General features: G+C 51.5%; 1 protein-coding gene across 1 annotated transcript; it reads left to right on the top strand.

Moving 5' to 3' along the window:
• The first annotated feature begins 635 nt into the window (after positions 1 to 635).
• LOC139360718 (PWWP domain-containing DNA repair factor 4-like) lies at positions 636 to 12535 on the top strand. The gene is made up of 4 exons (XM_071088575.1): positions 636 to 728; positions 4578 to 4758; positions 5459 to 6165; positions 7792 to 12535. Exons 3-4 carry the CDS (start codon positions 5679 to 5681, stop codon positions 11055 to 11057), a joined length of 3753 nt encoding a protein of 1250 aa, XP_070944676.1. The 5' UTR covers positions 636 to 728; positions 4578 to 4758; positions 5459 to 5678; the 3' UTR covers positions 11058 to 12535.
• Positions 12536 to 14661: the final 2126 nt, after the last annotated feature.

The raw sequence follows: 14661 nt of genomic DNA, 5'->3' as shown, positions 1-14661 counted from the left end.
GAAATGAAGTCATTATGTGAAAAAGGCAGCTGCACATGTATGTTTATCGCAGCACAATTCACAATCGCCAACATGTGGCATCCACCTAAGTGCCCATCGACCGATGAGTGGAGGAAGAAAATGTGTTTATACACCGTGAAATACTAGTCAGGCATTAAAAAAAAGAGAACAAAATCGCGTCTTTTGCGGCAACTTGGATGCAACTGCAGGCCATTACCCTAAGTGAGCTAAGTCAGGAATGGAAAACCGAATACCGCATGTTCTGGGTGTGAGCTAAGCTACAGGCACACAAAAGTACCTGGCCGCCTGTGTTCTGGCGGTGGGAAAGGTGGCCCCTCGCCGGACCTGGATCCTGCGTCCCTGTGCCTCAAGAGAGAACAAAACCTGTGACGCCTTCACTTGCCTCCCTCCACGACCCGTTCTGTGACACCTCCCCTGCCCCCAGCGCCTAGGCCAAGGAGAATTCCCAGCCATGTTGCGAATCCTTTCTTGGTTCCCGCGTGAGATGAGGCGGGATGTGACTGAGTGAGCTCCAGATCGACCCTGAGCCTCGGGGGTGTATTGGCGTTTCCTGCTCGCCGTAGCAAGTCGTCATCCAGGAGAACATCCGGACGACACTCTGGTTTCTATGACAACCAAGGTAAACGTTTCTTTCCCGGCGGCAGACACATATCACAAGGATATTTACAGAGCGGACAGCTGGAATAGCTGTAGGAACGTCAAGACTAGTAGGTGTCTGCTATCGATGTGACAGTGGGGAGGGCGGGGGGGGAGGGGAGGGTGTGTGTGTGAGGATGTCTGTGTGTGTGTGACAGTGTGTGAGGGTGTGTGGATGTGTGTTTGTGAGGATGTGTGTGGATACGTGTGTATGTGTGTGCGTGTGTGTGTGTGAGGACGTGTGTGTGTTTGGGTGTGTGTGTGTGGATGTGTGTGTGTGTGGATGTGTGTGTGTGAGGATGTGTGTGGGTATGTGTGCAAGTGTGTGCGCGTGTTTGTGTGTGAGGATGTGTGTGTGTGAGGATGTGTGTGTGTGGGTGAGGGTGTGTGTGTGTGAGGATGTGTGTGTGAGGATGTGTGTGTGTGTGTGAGGGTGTGTGTGGGTGTGGCATTGAGTTGACTACTCAGGGCTCTCATCCCTCCTGTTCATAATGGAGGTTGGCAACTCCTGAGGAACCGGGGCTGAGGGGATTGAGTAGCGCGTCATCCTTAGACCTGACTCACTGTCCTGAGGTGACACGTGTTGAGCCAGAGCATTGTCACCAGAGTCAGTCCTTTAAAGCAGAGATCCCCAAGGATTTCTGACCTTAAAGGAATGTCGCAGGTCCCCGTCAGGATGGAAATTTACTCGCCTCCTCGTTGTAAGAACTTAGGACGCATACATTAGGAGAGGGAAATTTGATGCCGGCAAATGACGAGCTAGGATGGCTAGTACTGGAAGGCCTCCCGTCACTTTGAGCAAGCCGGGACTCATGCTATGCTCATTCTGGGTGGCTGACCCTTGAGACCCATGTTCTGTAAAAGGCAAAGTTCCTGGTCTCGCTCTGCTAACTACAAGGAGGTGAATTGAGTGAAAATCAGTGAGGGCCCCTTCTCCATGACAGAAGCGAAAAACACAGGCTCCTTCACCAGGGCGGACCATTGTGTTCCTATTGTCTACCAAAAGGCTCTGCTCTCCAGGTCGGAGAGCGGTGCAATTGTTCACTAACTGCATTCTCTATTCATGCTTGCAATTAGTGAACAGAATAACAGGAAAACTGGACTGATACCAATTCTCACCCAATGGTGCTACAAGTGCACTGCAAACCCTAGGGAAGCGTGAGACCTGTCTCTAAAGATAGGTTGAAAGTTGATGTGCAATTCACCTGCGCAAAGGGAAGGTGTAGGAATACACAAGAATGCACTTCCTTTAGAGAAACCATTTAATACACGGTGCCTTTATTGTAATAAAGGATGCCGCCAGCTCATCGTTTGAAGGAAATACCTGTTTTGGGGAGGGTCTAAAGTCACACACCTAGCAGCCGACAGGAGCTCCACAAAGCTCTGGTAATGCTAGGGAGGGGTGCTGGAGGGAGGATGCCTGCTTCTCAGTGGGAGGGGGACCACGTCAGGAAAGGGACCCCACTTTGAGAAGAGCTGCTGGGAACTGTGTTCTTTTACTTGTTCCTAAAAAGTAAATGAAGCCCTCACTTGAGAAAGGAATTAACAGAGGGCTTCCAAAACGATTGTCCCCCAAATCATGGCTGTTGATGGCAGAAATAAAAGCTCATGGTCTTCCAATTCTTTCATCCCTCAACTAAAGAGCAAATGGAATAGAACAAAAGTTATACACCAAAACTAGAAAATACTCTACTGATAATTTATTTAGGGACCTAAAATGGACTATGATGCTATAGATTGTAGACTTACTATTTATCCCATTTTCCTTTTATTTTCATCTGCTTAGTCGTATTGTGCAGGCAGAGTTTGATTTCATTTTGAAATAAAATATTAAACACATTGTCCTACTCATTCAATACTCTGAGAACTTGGGTTCATTCACAAAAATGAGTTGGGCTTAGTGAATGTTCCATTTGTATCTCGTGGATCCTGGTATGCGGAAGTAGATCAATATTTGCATATCATGATCTAGCTGGATCTGCAATATAGACAGATAAAGGTAAACCTAGACAGAGATAGATGTAGACCTATCTAGCTATCTTGCTCTATTTCTAACTAACATGTTGAAATCCCCCCTCTACTAAAAATACAAAAAATTAGCCAGGCATGGTGGCGGGCGCCTGTAGTCCCAGGTACTCGGGAGGCTGAGGCAGGAGAATGGCTTGAACCTGGGAGGTGGAGCTTGCAGTGAGCCAAGCTCGCGCTACTGCACTCCAGCCTGGGAGACAGAATGAGACTGCATCTCAAAAAAATAATAATAATAATAATAAATAAAAATAAATAAAAAGAAAAGAAAAGAAATATACGTATATCAACAGGACAAAAATTCTGGAGTGTGTGGACTCATATAAGCATTTCTGGGTGATTGGATGGGTGATGCTTACAATATTTTCTATTTAGAAATTTTAGACATCCCTTTAGATGTTTTCCTGTCTATGTTTAAAATAAGGAACTAAACGAGGAAGAAAACAGCATTTGTACTGGAAGCAGAAACATTTACAGGAATGTGTAGAGGCAGTGAGCATGGATTCTATGCATCAATGCCAGGCTCCTTGAGTTTCCAACGTGTGTGTGTGTGTGTGTGTGTGTGCTTGTGTGTGTGTGTGTGTACTTATGTGTGTGTGTGGAGACAGAGAGAGAGAGGAAGAGAGGAGAGACTGCATTTGGGGATGTGGTAGGCATTGACTTGGGCTTGAGGGTGCCCAATCACACCTGTTTTGTGACATGGGCTGGCAGTTTCAGTTAAGGGGAGATTGAAGTGCCAGGGTCATTGGTGATTCCTTCTCACTTTTGTTCTGGGTCCACAGGTGACACCTGTGCTTGACAGCTCAGTACTCTGAGTTATCTAAAGAAGAGGGCATTAAACCCGTACGTTCACATACCCTCATCTAAGAAAGGTTTTGTGCAACTTTTCCCTAAAGCATGTATATCTCATCATCATTACACATGTCATATTACATCTACCAGTGCCCGTGAACAAAGACACACACACATGCATTTGTTAAGGAAATAATTTTTGGCCCATGAAACCTGTAATTTGAAGTCCACAATGCATGAGCTAAAATATGTAAATGAGCTATGATACCCAATATTGCACGGTACCAAATATTGTACAATGGCTATGGAAAACAACAACAGGCTAGCAGAGTATTTCGATGTGGAAGGTGGGAAGTGAAGGACTGACAAAAGAGTTGCATCTTCAGTGCACATTTCTATAATATGGGACATTTCATTAAATAATGTTTGGAACTATCAGGGAAGCCTCACGGTACAGACGTTCACACAAATGAGGTAGGAACATGAGCATTCACAAGACAATGTGTCCAGTTATGCTCTTAAGTTAGGAGCTCCAGTTGTGTGTGTGCACATGGATGCATCGGCCATGCCTTGGAAGCAGGCACATTGTCATGTGGACTGAGCTTCTGTGACGTGGTGTCCTTTCATATGTCTGTCTACACATTTCATATTCCATGCTAACCCATTTCATGTTATTTGAGAATCAGAAAAACACAGTAAAATGACAAGAGTCACCTGTCATGTTTCCTCATTTTATCAATCTCATTGAGTACATTTCATTTCACAGAGACAGAGAGAGAGACAGAGAGAGAGAGGCAGAGAGAGAGAGAGAGAGAGAGAGAGAAAGACTGCTGATATGGAATCCATGTGTCTTAGGGGGATGCTGTCAGGAAAGCAGTAGTTCCCAAGGTTCTGAAACAGAAAAAGACTAGCATACACTAAGTGGCGTAACAGGGAAATTTTTGGAGATGCAAATGAAGGAAGAAAACAAAGATGACATCCACATGATGCCTGAGATGAAGATGTCAGTTCTTTTTGAAAAGGGCATGCACTCGAGAGTTGAGGAGGGGAACAGGATAAATCACTTGATTGGCTTAGTTTCCTATCTGTATTTGGGTTTCCAGATTGACATTAGGAGTGCATAGGTCCTGAGCATCTGCACGTGGTGCCACTGGGTCGCCAGAAGAACAGCGCACTTCAGGGGCACGGAGTCGGGTTGAAGGGTCTGCACACCAGTGCTTGCAGTGTGAGCAGCAAGAGATCCAGCTCACAGAACCAAACCTGCCGCGATCCATGTGACACTGGGTAAGATTTCCCCATTTACTAAACATTCGCTTGCATTCACTTCATGCCGACATTTCACGGTGGAATTTTCCTTGCCCGTAGTTGTACAGACACTTGTTTTCAGGATAAGAGTCACGGATGGTGTCGGGAGGCAAAAGTTTAAAGCCACGGTAGAGAGGTGCAGATGGCAGCCAGTGACCGCTGCCTGCAGTGATCTTCACGACCGATGGTAGCCAGTAATCAGCAGGATGAGCTCCACGCAGCTCTGGGTTACATGTTTGTGTTCTTGCACATGATATGGTGCCAACACCCAGCATCTGCATGTGGGAGACCTCCTCGGGCTTCCTGGGAAGCACAGGTCCATACTAGCACCCTAGAAATAAAAACATGAAGCGTTTCCCCAGGTTTCTGCCCAAGGAGCCCAAAGGCTCAGAATACTTAATAAGAAACGTGGGGTCCCTGCCAGGACACCCACCTCCCCATGCAGGTGTTCCTCAATATGGAATTGTTAAAATTAGCACAAGGCCTTGGGTTTGGTGTGTAATAAAGCTCCTGGGGACCTTCTGTATGATCCCAAATACTTACCATCTGTCGATCCCTCCGGTCTAAGACTCGCTTGTCATGCTTCCTTATTTTATCAACCTCACTGAGCAGGGTGCTTCGCGTTTCACAAAAGGATGCTTTTCTGATACATTTCTGTTCTCCCTTTACCACGTTGCAGCATACTGCAGTATTGTCCACTGGAAACACGAGTTCAAGTGCCTCAGGGAGATTCAGGAGGAGGAACCCAGCCCACCCACACTGCACATCATTTGCAGTCCGAAGGCAAAGGATGCTCTGCAGAGCAGCTTGGTTTAGGAGTGACCTGCAGTAGCAGAGGGTGTGACAAGCAGACCCCTCGACCTCCTTCAGCTACCTGTTCACACACGACTCAGCTCATCATGGACTCTGAGTACGTCCTATGCTCTTGGAAAGGCCGCCTATGGCCAGCAAAGGTTTTGTGTACACGTGGGACTTCACCAAAAACGAAGCCCCAAAAGGCGATTTCTCTAGAAGTTCAAATCCTCGCCGTAGATGAAAAAATCAAGGTGAAAAGCACAGACGTGAAGACCCCAAGTAAGTCTGAAATGGAAGACATTGCCGCCTCTGCAGCGGCACAGACGAAGCTCAGTGCCCCACTCAGAGAGAAGATGGGGTACAGAGGAACCCTTCAGGTGGCCCTGGAGATTCTGAACGAGAGAACAAATCTGGGTGGAGGAAGGAAACCACATGAACTAGAGAACACCACGCCCTCTCAGCTTTCTCAGAAGGTGCCCGAAAAACCAGCCAGTTCCGTCCCTCATGAAGATGATTGGAGATGCAAAGGCGACTTAAGGAGGAGTCTTGGGAAGAGGGAAAACCCAAGATCACCGACGATCCCTTCAGAGAGTAAGCATGCTCTGCGGGATGAGAGGTCACAGGAGCCCACAGCCATTGCCCCTACTCCAGGCGCCCTGCGCGGGGACAGGTCAGGGGCTCCCAGGGCCATTGTCCCTACTCCAGGAGCCATGCGCGGTGGCAGGTCACGGACACACAGGGCCATTGCCCCTACTCCAAATGCCCTGCGAGGTTACGGGTCTTGGGCGCACAGGGCCATTGCCCCTACCCCAGGCTGCCTGTGCAGTGACAGGTCACGGGTGCACAGGGCCACTGCCCCTAAACCAGGCTCTCTGTGCGGGGACAGGTCACAGGTGAGCAGGGCCATTGCCCCTACTTTAGGTGCCAGGCGTGGTGGCAGGTCACAGGAACGCAGAGCCATTGCCCCTACTCCAGGCGCCCTGCGTGGTGTCAGGTGACGGATGCCAAAGAGCATTGCCCCTACTCCATGTGCCCTGCGAGGTTACACGTCATGGGTGCGCAGGGCCATTGTCCCTACTCCAGGTGCCCTGTGAGGTTACAGGTCATGGGCATGCAGGGCCATTGCCCCTACTCCATGCACACTGTGCTGGGACAGGTCACGGGTGGGCATGGGCGTTGCCCCTACTCCAGGTGCCCTACGTGGTGAAAGGTCACGCACGTCCATTGCTCCTACTCCATGCACCCTGCGTGGTGAAAATTCACGGGCGTACACCAGCCTTGCCCATACCCCAGGTGCTTTGTGCGGTGACAGTTCACGAGCACGCAGGGCCAGGGCCATTGCCCCTACTACATGCGCATTGTGCAAGATAGGGTCACGGGTGGGCACAGGCATTGCCCCTATTGCAGATGCCCTGCGTGGTGACAGGTCACTGGCGTGCAGGCCCGTTGCTCCTACTCCAGGCGCCCTGTGCTGTGACAGGTCACAAGAACTCACAGCCGCTGGTCCTACTCCCGGAGCTCTACGCACTGACAGGTCAGGGGCGAGCAGGGCCATTGCCCCTACTCCGGGCACTTTGTGCAGGGAAAGGTCCCGGGCGCGCAGGGCCATTGGCCCTACTCAATGTGCACTGTGTGGAGATGAGTCACAGGTGGGCATGGGCATTGCCCCTACTGCAGGTGACCTGCGCAGGGACAGGTCACGGGCAGGCGGGGCCATTGCACCTAGTCCATCCACACTGTTCGGGGTTGGGTCCCGGGTGGGCACAGGCGTTGCCCCTCCTGCAGGTGCCCTGCACAGTGACAGGTCACCGGCATGCAGGGCCATTGCTCCTACTCTAGGCACGCTGTGCGGTGACAGGTCGCAAAAACGCACGGCCACTGGTCCTACTCCAGGAGCCCTGCCCGGTGACAGGTCAGGGGTGAGCAGGGCCACTGCCCCCGCTCCAGGCACCTTGTGCAGTGAAAGGCCCCGGGCATGCAGGAGCATTGCCCCTACTCCGTGTTCACTGGGCAGGGACAGGTCACGGGTGGGTATGGGCCTTGCACCTACTCCAGGCACCCTGCTCGGTGGCAAATCAAGGAAGCGCAGGGCCATCGCTATTACTCCCGGGGCCCTGCGTGGTGGCAGGTCACGGAAACGCAGGGCTATTGCTCCTACTCCAGGGGCCCTGCACGGTGACAGGTCACGGACTTATATGGCCATTGCTCCTACTCCAGGTGCCCTGCACGGTGACAGCTCACCAGCATGCCCGACCATTGCTCCTTCTTCAGGCACCCTGCATGGTGACAGCTCGGGAGAACGCACAGGGATTGCCCCTACTCCAGACGCCCTGCACGGCCACGATGGCTCTCAAGCACACATGGCCATTACTCCTACTCCAGGCACTATGTGCAGTGATAGTCCGCCGTCACACGCGGCCGTTGCCCCTACTCCAGGGGCCCTGCAAGATGACAGGAAACGCAACGCCATTGCTCCTACTCCCGACACCCTGCACGTTGACAAGACACCAGCATGCAGAGCCATTGCTCCTACTCCAGGCGCCCTGGACGGTAAGAGCTCACCAGCGCGCACGTCCATTATTCCTTCTCCAGGCGCCCTGCATGGTGACAGGTCACCAGTGCACACGGCCGTTGCTTCTACTCCAGGTGCCCTGAACGGGGACGGCTCTCAGGCGCACATGGCCATTGCTCCTACTCCAGGCACCATGCGCAGTGACAGCTCAACAGCATGCACGGCCATTGCCCCATCTGCAGGTTCCCTGCGAGGTGACAGGTCATGGAAACACAAGGCCATTGCTTCTACTCCAGGTGCCCTGCACCGTAGCGGGTCTGAGAGATCACGGAAATGCAAGGCCACTGCTCCTACTCCAGGTGCCCTGCGCCGACACAGGTCCGACAGGTCACGGAAATGCAAGGCCATTGCTCCTACTCCAGACACCCTGCACGTTGACAGGTCACCAGCATGCAGGGCCATTGCTCCTACTCCAGGCACCCTGTACATTGACAGGTCGCCAGCATGCAGGGCCTCTGCTCCTTCTCCAGGCGCCCTGCATGGTGACGGGTCACCAGTACACACGGCCATTGCTTCTCCTCCAGGAGCCCTGCATGGTGACGGCTCCCAGGTGCAAACGGCTATTGGTCCTCCTCCAGGTGTCCTGCGCGATGATAAGTCACGGAAACGCAAGGCCATTGCTCCCACTTCAGCTGCCCTGCGCGGTGGCAGGTCTGACAGGTCACGGAAATGCAAGGCCATTGCTTCTACTCCAGGCACCCTGCACGTTGACAGGTCGCCAGCATGCAGGGCCTCTGCTCCTACTCCAGGCACCCTGGGTGGTGACAGGTCACCAGTACACAGGGCCATTCCTTCTCCTGCAGGAGCCCTGCATGGTGACGGCTCTCAGGTGCAAACGGCTATTGCTCCTCCTCCAGGCGTCCTGCGCGATGACAAGTCATGGAAACGCAAGGCCATTGCTCCCACTGCAGGCACCCTGTGCAGTGACAGCTCACGAACGTGCACAGCCTTTGCTCCTACTGCAGGCTCCCTGCATGTGGACGGGTCACGAGCGCACCAGGCCATTACTCCTACTTCAGGCGCCCTGCACTGTGATGGCTCAGGAGAAAGCAGGGCCATTGCTCCTACTCCAGGCGCCCTACACGGTGACAGCTCTCAAGCACACAAGGCTATTGCTTCTACTCCAGGCGCTCTGCGCGGTGACAGCTCACCATTTCGCACAGCCATTGCATCTATGCCGGGGGTCCTGCGCAGTACCAGGTCACGGAAACGCAAGGCCATTTCTCAGACTCCAGGCACCCTGCGTGGTGACGGCTCAGGAGAACGCACGGCCGTTGCTCCTACTCCAGGCACCCTGCACGGTGACAGGTCACAGGCACATATGGCCATCGATCCTACTCCAGGCATCCTGCGCAGTGACAGCTCACCAGCGTGCATGGCCATTGATCTGACTCCAGGTGCCCTGGGCAGGGACAGGTCACGGGTGCTCATGGCCATTGCTCCTACTCCAGGTAGAATGCAAGCACAGGTGTTGCAAAGCTCCCAAGCCTGCCAGGATTCCCTGACACTTTCGTGGCATGGTTGTGAGAAAAAGGGCAAGAAAAGGGCAAAGGCCTCAACTCTTATGTCCCTGCCTCCCACAGTAACGGAGGAGGGTGCATCTCGGCCGCCAGGTCTCACCAGCCCTGCGCCCCCTGCTCTGAAGGAAGAGACAAGGGATAGCCGCCCAAAGAAAACCCTGATTGCTTCCCCAGAATGTTCTCCCTTCTCGGGGTACGTTCAGGACCCAGGAGAGGGTGCCTGGAAGCCAGGCTGGGCAGGCATGGCCACATCCTCCGGGTCCCATCAGCACAGGCTGCCTTCTTCACTCTGGCTTGCCAATAGAAAAAGGAAACCTCCGGGTACAGATTTTCAGAGGCAACCTCAAGGACCTCAGACCCCTGCTGATGCTAAGCTTGCTAATCCCGTCACCATGGTTCAAAGGGCTGGCGGTAAACAGGATGGGCAGCCCGCCAGCCTTGCTTTTCCACAGGAGCCATGTCCCATTGAAAGGGGAACGATGGTCTGGTTCAAATTTCAAGATCATCCGTTTTGGCCAGCAGTGGTCAAGAGTGTCAGCAACACAGATAAGACTGCAAGGGTGCTCCTGCTTGAGGCCAACCTGCACCATGGAAAGCGGGGCATTCAAGTTCCTCTTCGAAGGCTGAAGCACCTGGATTGTAAGGAGAAAGAGACGCTGCTCAAGAGAGCCCAGAAGACCTACAAGCAAAGTGTCAACTGGTGCTTCTCACTGATTTCCCACTACAGAGAAGGACTGGTCCGGGGTTCTTTCCGGGGCTCTTTCCTGGACTATTACGCCGCAGACATCAGCTACCCAATCAGGAGAGCCATCCAAGAGGGAGACCTGCAGGTTGACTTTCCAAAGGTGAATTATGGAGACCTGGAAGACTGGGAGGAGGAGACCTCCCTGGGCGGGAAGAGGCCTTGCAAGAAAATCCTCCCAGACCGGATGAGGGCCGCTCGGGACCGAGACAACCAGAAGCTGGTGGACTTCATCGTGACGAGAAAGGGGGCCGACCCCCACCTTCTGGACATCTTGCAAGGCAGGAAGCAGTCCAGGTGGCTGACCGCGTTTCTGACCCCACACAGGGATGTGCTCTGCGTTGAAACATACCTGGAGGATGACGATCAGTTGGAAGTCGTGGCCAAGCATTTGCAAGAAATCTACAAGCAAGTTGACAAGACCATGCTGACTCTGATAAGGGATGACAAAGTCAGTTTTGTTCTGGAAGTTCTTCTCCCGGAAGCCATGATTTGTGCCATCGCCGCACTTGATGGGCTGGATTACAAGGCAGCAGAGGAGAAGTACCTGCGAGGGCCACCTGTGCATTACCGGGAGAAAGAGCTGTTTGACAGAAATATCTTAAAGAAGGCAAGAAGGGAACCAGCAACCACCCGTAAAGCTAATTAGCTCTCCCCCTGCACCCATACCTTTGCAGGGAGCTGCCTCCTTTCTAGAATTAATGAGAAAGCCTCCTCCCTTCCCCAACGCGTGTAAGTATGTTCTGGATATTCGAGACTTTGGGAATGTGCACAATTCATCTGGGGCCCATCTCTCGCGTCTGGTGGTGGCACATTCATCACCATGTCTTCATCGCAAACTCGTGAAGCGCTATTTTCTTAAACGATTGCAAACCCTTGCATTTCCCTCAACGTCTTTGGATGTGTAGTTGTCCTGATAGGTTTGAAGGACAAGAACATTGATTTCCACAACATGTCTTTTGACTGGACTTGGTACTTTCATTCAGGACCTATATTCTTTTACACAAAAAGCCACTGGTATCAGCTTTTAAACAACAATAATTTTTAAAGCCTAATGTGTATTTTTATGGAAACATCGGTGAGACTTTTCATTCTTTTGGCGACACGTGGATAGAAACTGTCGGATTCCTTTTTCAGATAATTCCTGCCTTTTCCCTGCTACGCTTGTTTATTTTTTGAGAAGTAGCCCCCAGAGTTGAATCCCATGAGAGAGACATTTTCTCCTATGTTAACACGACCTTCCGATATGTCTTCAAAAATCAAGCTGCAGGCCAAACATGAAGTTACCGAATGGCTTGCACATAGTCCAGATGTGCATGAGTGAAATCTCAGTGTGCAGTGAGCGTCTTGTCAGCCTCATGTAAGATTGTCGCTCTGCATTTCCCTGAAATTCCACACCCTCTTTCAACGGCTGAACCGTGTCCTAGAACAGGCTTCCAGCTGTCTTCATAACTGGCAGTGATGGATCTTCTCCCTCTAGCTGTCGGTCCCCTGTGGAGGGCAGTTACAGACATCTCGTTCTCAGGCTGGCTACTCTCCACCTATGTGACTGGCCCGACTGCTTAGGAGCCCATCTACCTGCCCATAAATTGGAGGAAAGCCAGCTCCTTGTTCTGGATCCAGCATCCCCCAAGACTTGGCCATTTGTCTCAAAGCCAGCAAATTTCATCTTCTGACTTATTCACGGGCTAGCTCCAACAGGTCCCAACAATCTAGACGCAGGCCGGTAAGCCATTCCGGGCTGCTAGAGAAGGAGAGGCGCCAGGGCTGGGAGTTGGAAAAATGGGTCTCAGAGGCAGCCTTCATTCTGCTAAGCGGGACCGGCCCTTGGCAGAATAATATTAAACAGATGCAGTTCAGACCTAAGTTGTGAAGGCCACAGGTTGCTAGGCTAACTTGAAACAAGATGGTTTTTGAGGATAAATGTTATGGAAAAGCCAGCTTGTTGTTCAAACTTGATGTTAAAATAAACGTGAAGGCCTTAACATGAACCCGAGTCCTCTTTTCGTTCTTAGAGGAAGTCACCTGTGCTCATGAGACCATGTTATGTGTTCACATGGCCATGTGTTTGGGCAACATTGGCAGAGGAGCTGTTTGGAGTCACCTTAAAACCACTGTGTCTCTCACCTTGAGCTACGGCTGTGTCATGCTTGAGATTGTCCAACTCCATAGGTGGAGTGTCTAGGAAATATATAAACACACTTCCAGAGCAATAATAGCTTGGAAATTCTGACAAAATTTTAGAAGAGAGCCTTCCAAGTGGTGTATACATCAGGCCCAATGGAACCCTCTCTACACTCTGCCTGAGTGTGACCAAGACTCCTGGACACACTGCCTGGACAGTCCATGTGACATCCTCATGGCCCTGGCAATTATTTGGAAACAGACCACCTCCGTGCTCTGTGTGGACCTCACCCACCGAGACAACACACTTTAGTTACTCCACAACACTGTGTCTCCGAGTCCTACATATCACCCGAGTTCAGCTTTCTCGTGGAGCCATGTTTATCTGTAGGTTCTAACGTTGCTTTACTACCCCGTTCATTCATTCCTGACCTCATGTTAGGTCGGGAGAGCAAGTGAGGTGTGGTTGGAGGCTCTGCTCTGAAGACGGACTTCAGGTGCCATAGAAACAGATGGAAATGTGGTGACTCAGGTGACAACCTAATCTCTAAGGTAACAAGCATGCACTGCTTCCTCCTGTCAGTGAGAAATACTCACCAACGTCATGGGCCAACTGACTGTTTTTGAGAGCAGAGCCCCAGGTTCACCCAACTATGTGAGATCATAGGTATCTGTTGGCTTGGGGTGATGGGAGGGGACCAGGTCTCTCTTGGATGTCACTGACACTTGGAGCATCTGTTGAAGAGAGGCAGACACGCCTCGGACATGCATCTATTCTCCTCCTCCTTGAATCAGGGTCACTAAAAGGCATCCGGGGCCTGTGGGTGGGTTGAGGGATGTGTGGACTCTGAGATCCTTTCCAGCCTGAGCAGATGCTGCGGCCCCTCCATGATTGCCCTGAGCTGGATCTCCATCACAGGTGCCTGTGTGTCCGATGACAGAGCCCAGCCTGTCACCCACCCTGACCCGCTAGGTTAAGGTGACCTCCTCCTCTCCAGTCAGAAGGCAGACTGCTGCACATCAGGCCCTGATCTTAACTGTTGCTTGGCAGAGCTGCACACACAGAGACGGCTCACACCACATTCATAGGTCTCTATATCCAAGTAAGCAACTGATGGGGAAAGAGGGGAACCCTCAGATTTGTAAGTGTGATGACCATGAGAATTTTGAATACCTAGAATCTCCTGAACCCTCACCCTGGCATTATCAACCACCTAACCCTTTCTAATTAGGGAGCAATCCCCTTATCCATGGAGGCTCTGTAAAGACCTCGTCCAAGGGAGCTGCCGTAAAAGATGTTGCCTTGTTCAAGCCTGTAATTCCAGTGCATTGAGAGGCTGAAGCAGGAGTATCACTTGAGTCTAGGAGTTGGAGACCAGTCTGGGCAACATAGTGAGACTCTGTCTCTACAGTAATAAATATTTAAAAGCTAGCTGGGTGTGGTGGTACATGCCTATAGTCCCATCTACTCGGGAGCCTGAGGTGGGAGGATTGCTTGAGTTCCGGAGGTCGAGGCTGCAGTGAGGTATGATGGCACCCTTGCACTCCAGCCTGGGAGACAGAGCAATACCCAGTCTCTAAGAAAAAAAAAAAAAAAATTGCTTGTCTTACCTAACATTCCTCCCACTAACTTTCATCATTATGACAAGTGCAAAGTATGAATAGGAAAGATCACAGCACAGAAGAGAAATGCGGTTTCTGTTTGGGTGGGAAATACCTCATATTCAGATAACCTGCAGAAGCTGGCTAGGATGCCCTGGCATGACCTGAGACAGCATAGCTGGGAATGGATTTTGAGCATGCGGGACCAGCAAGACAGCGGACAGAATACAGTTCAATAGAGGGGAGAGTGTATTTACATGGGAGCACGAAGCTACAAGGTGGGGTTCCCCGTCCTGGGGCTGGCCTCAGATCCTGCTGGGCTGGCTGCTTCACGTTTGGACAACAACAGCCTGCGGTAAATTATGTGGAGTTATGGGAACTGCCTTGGCAGATTATTGACCAATTGGTGAGAGGGTTGAGGGGAGAGCAGTATTAGATCTGATTCATTATTTGAGACCAGAGGCCCTACCTGTGAACGTTGTTCCCTTTGAGGAATCTGCTAGTGTGGGGTGGCCCCAGCATCTTTG

Source organism: Macaca nemestrina, chromosome X (genome assembly GCF_043159975.1).
Source record: "Macaca nemestrina isolate mMacNem1 chromosome X, mMacNem.hap1, whole genome shotgun sequence".
NCBI lineage: Eukaryota > Metazoa > Chordata > Mammalia > Primates > Cercopithecidae > Macaca > Macaca nemestrina.
Note: the sequence above shows the minus strand (reverse complement) of the source record. Positions and strands in the feature narration are given on the sequence as shown.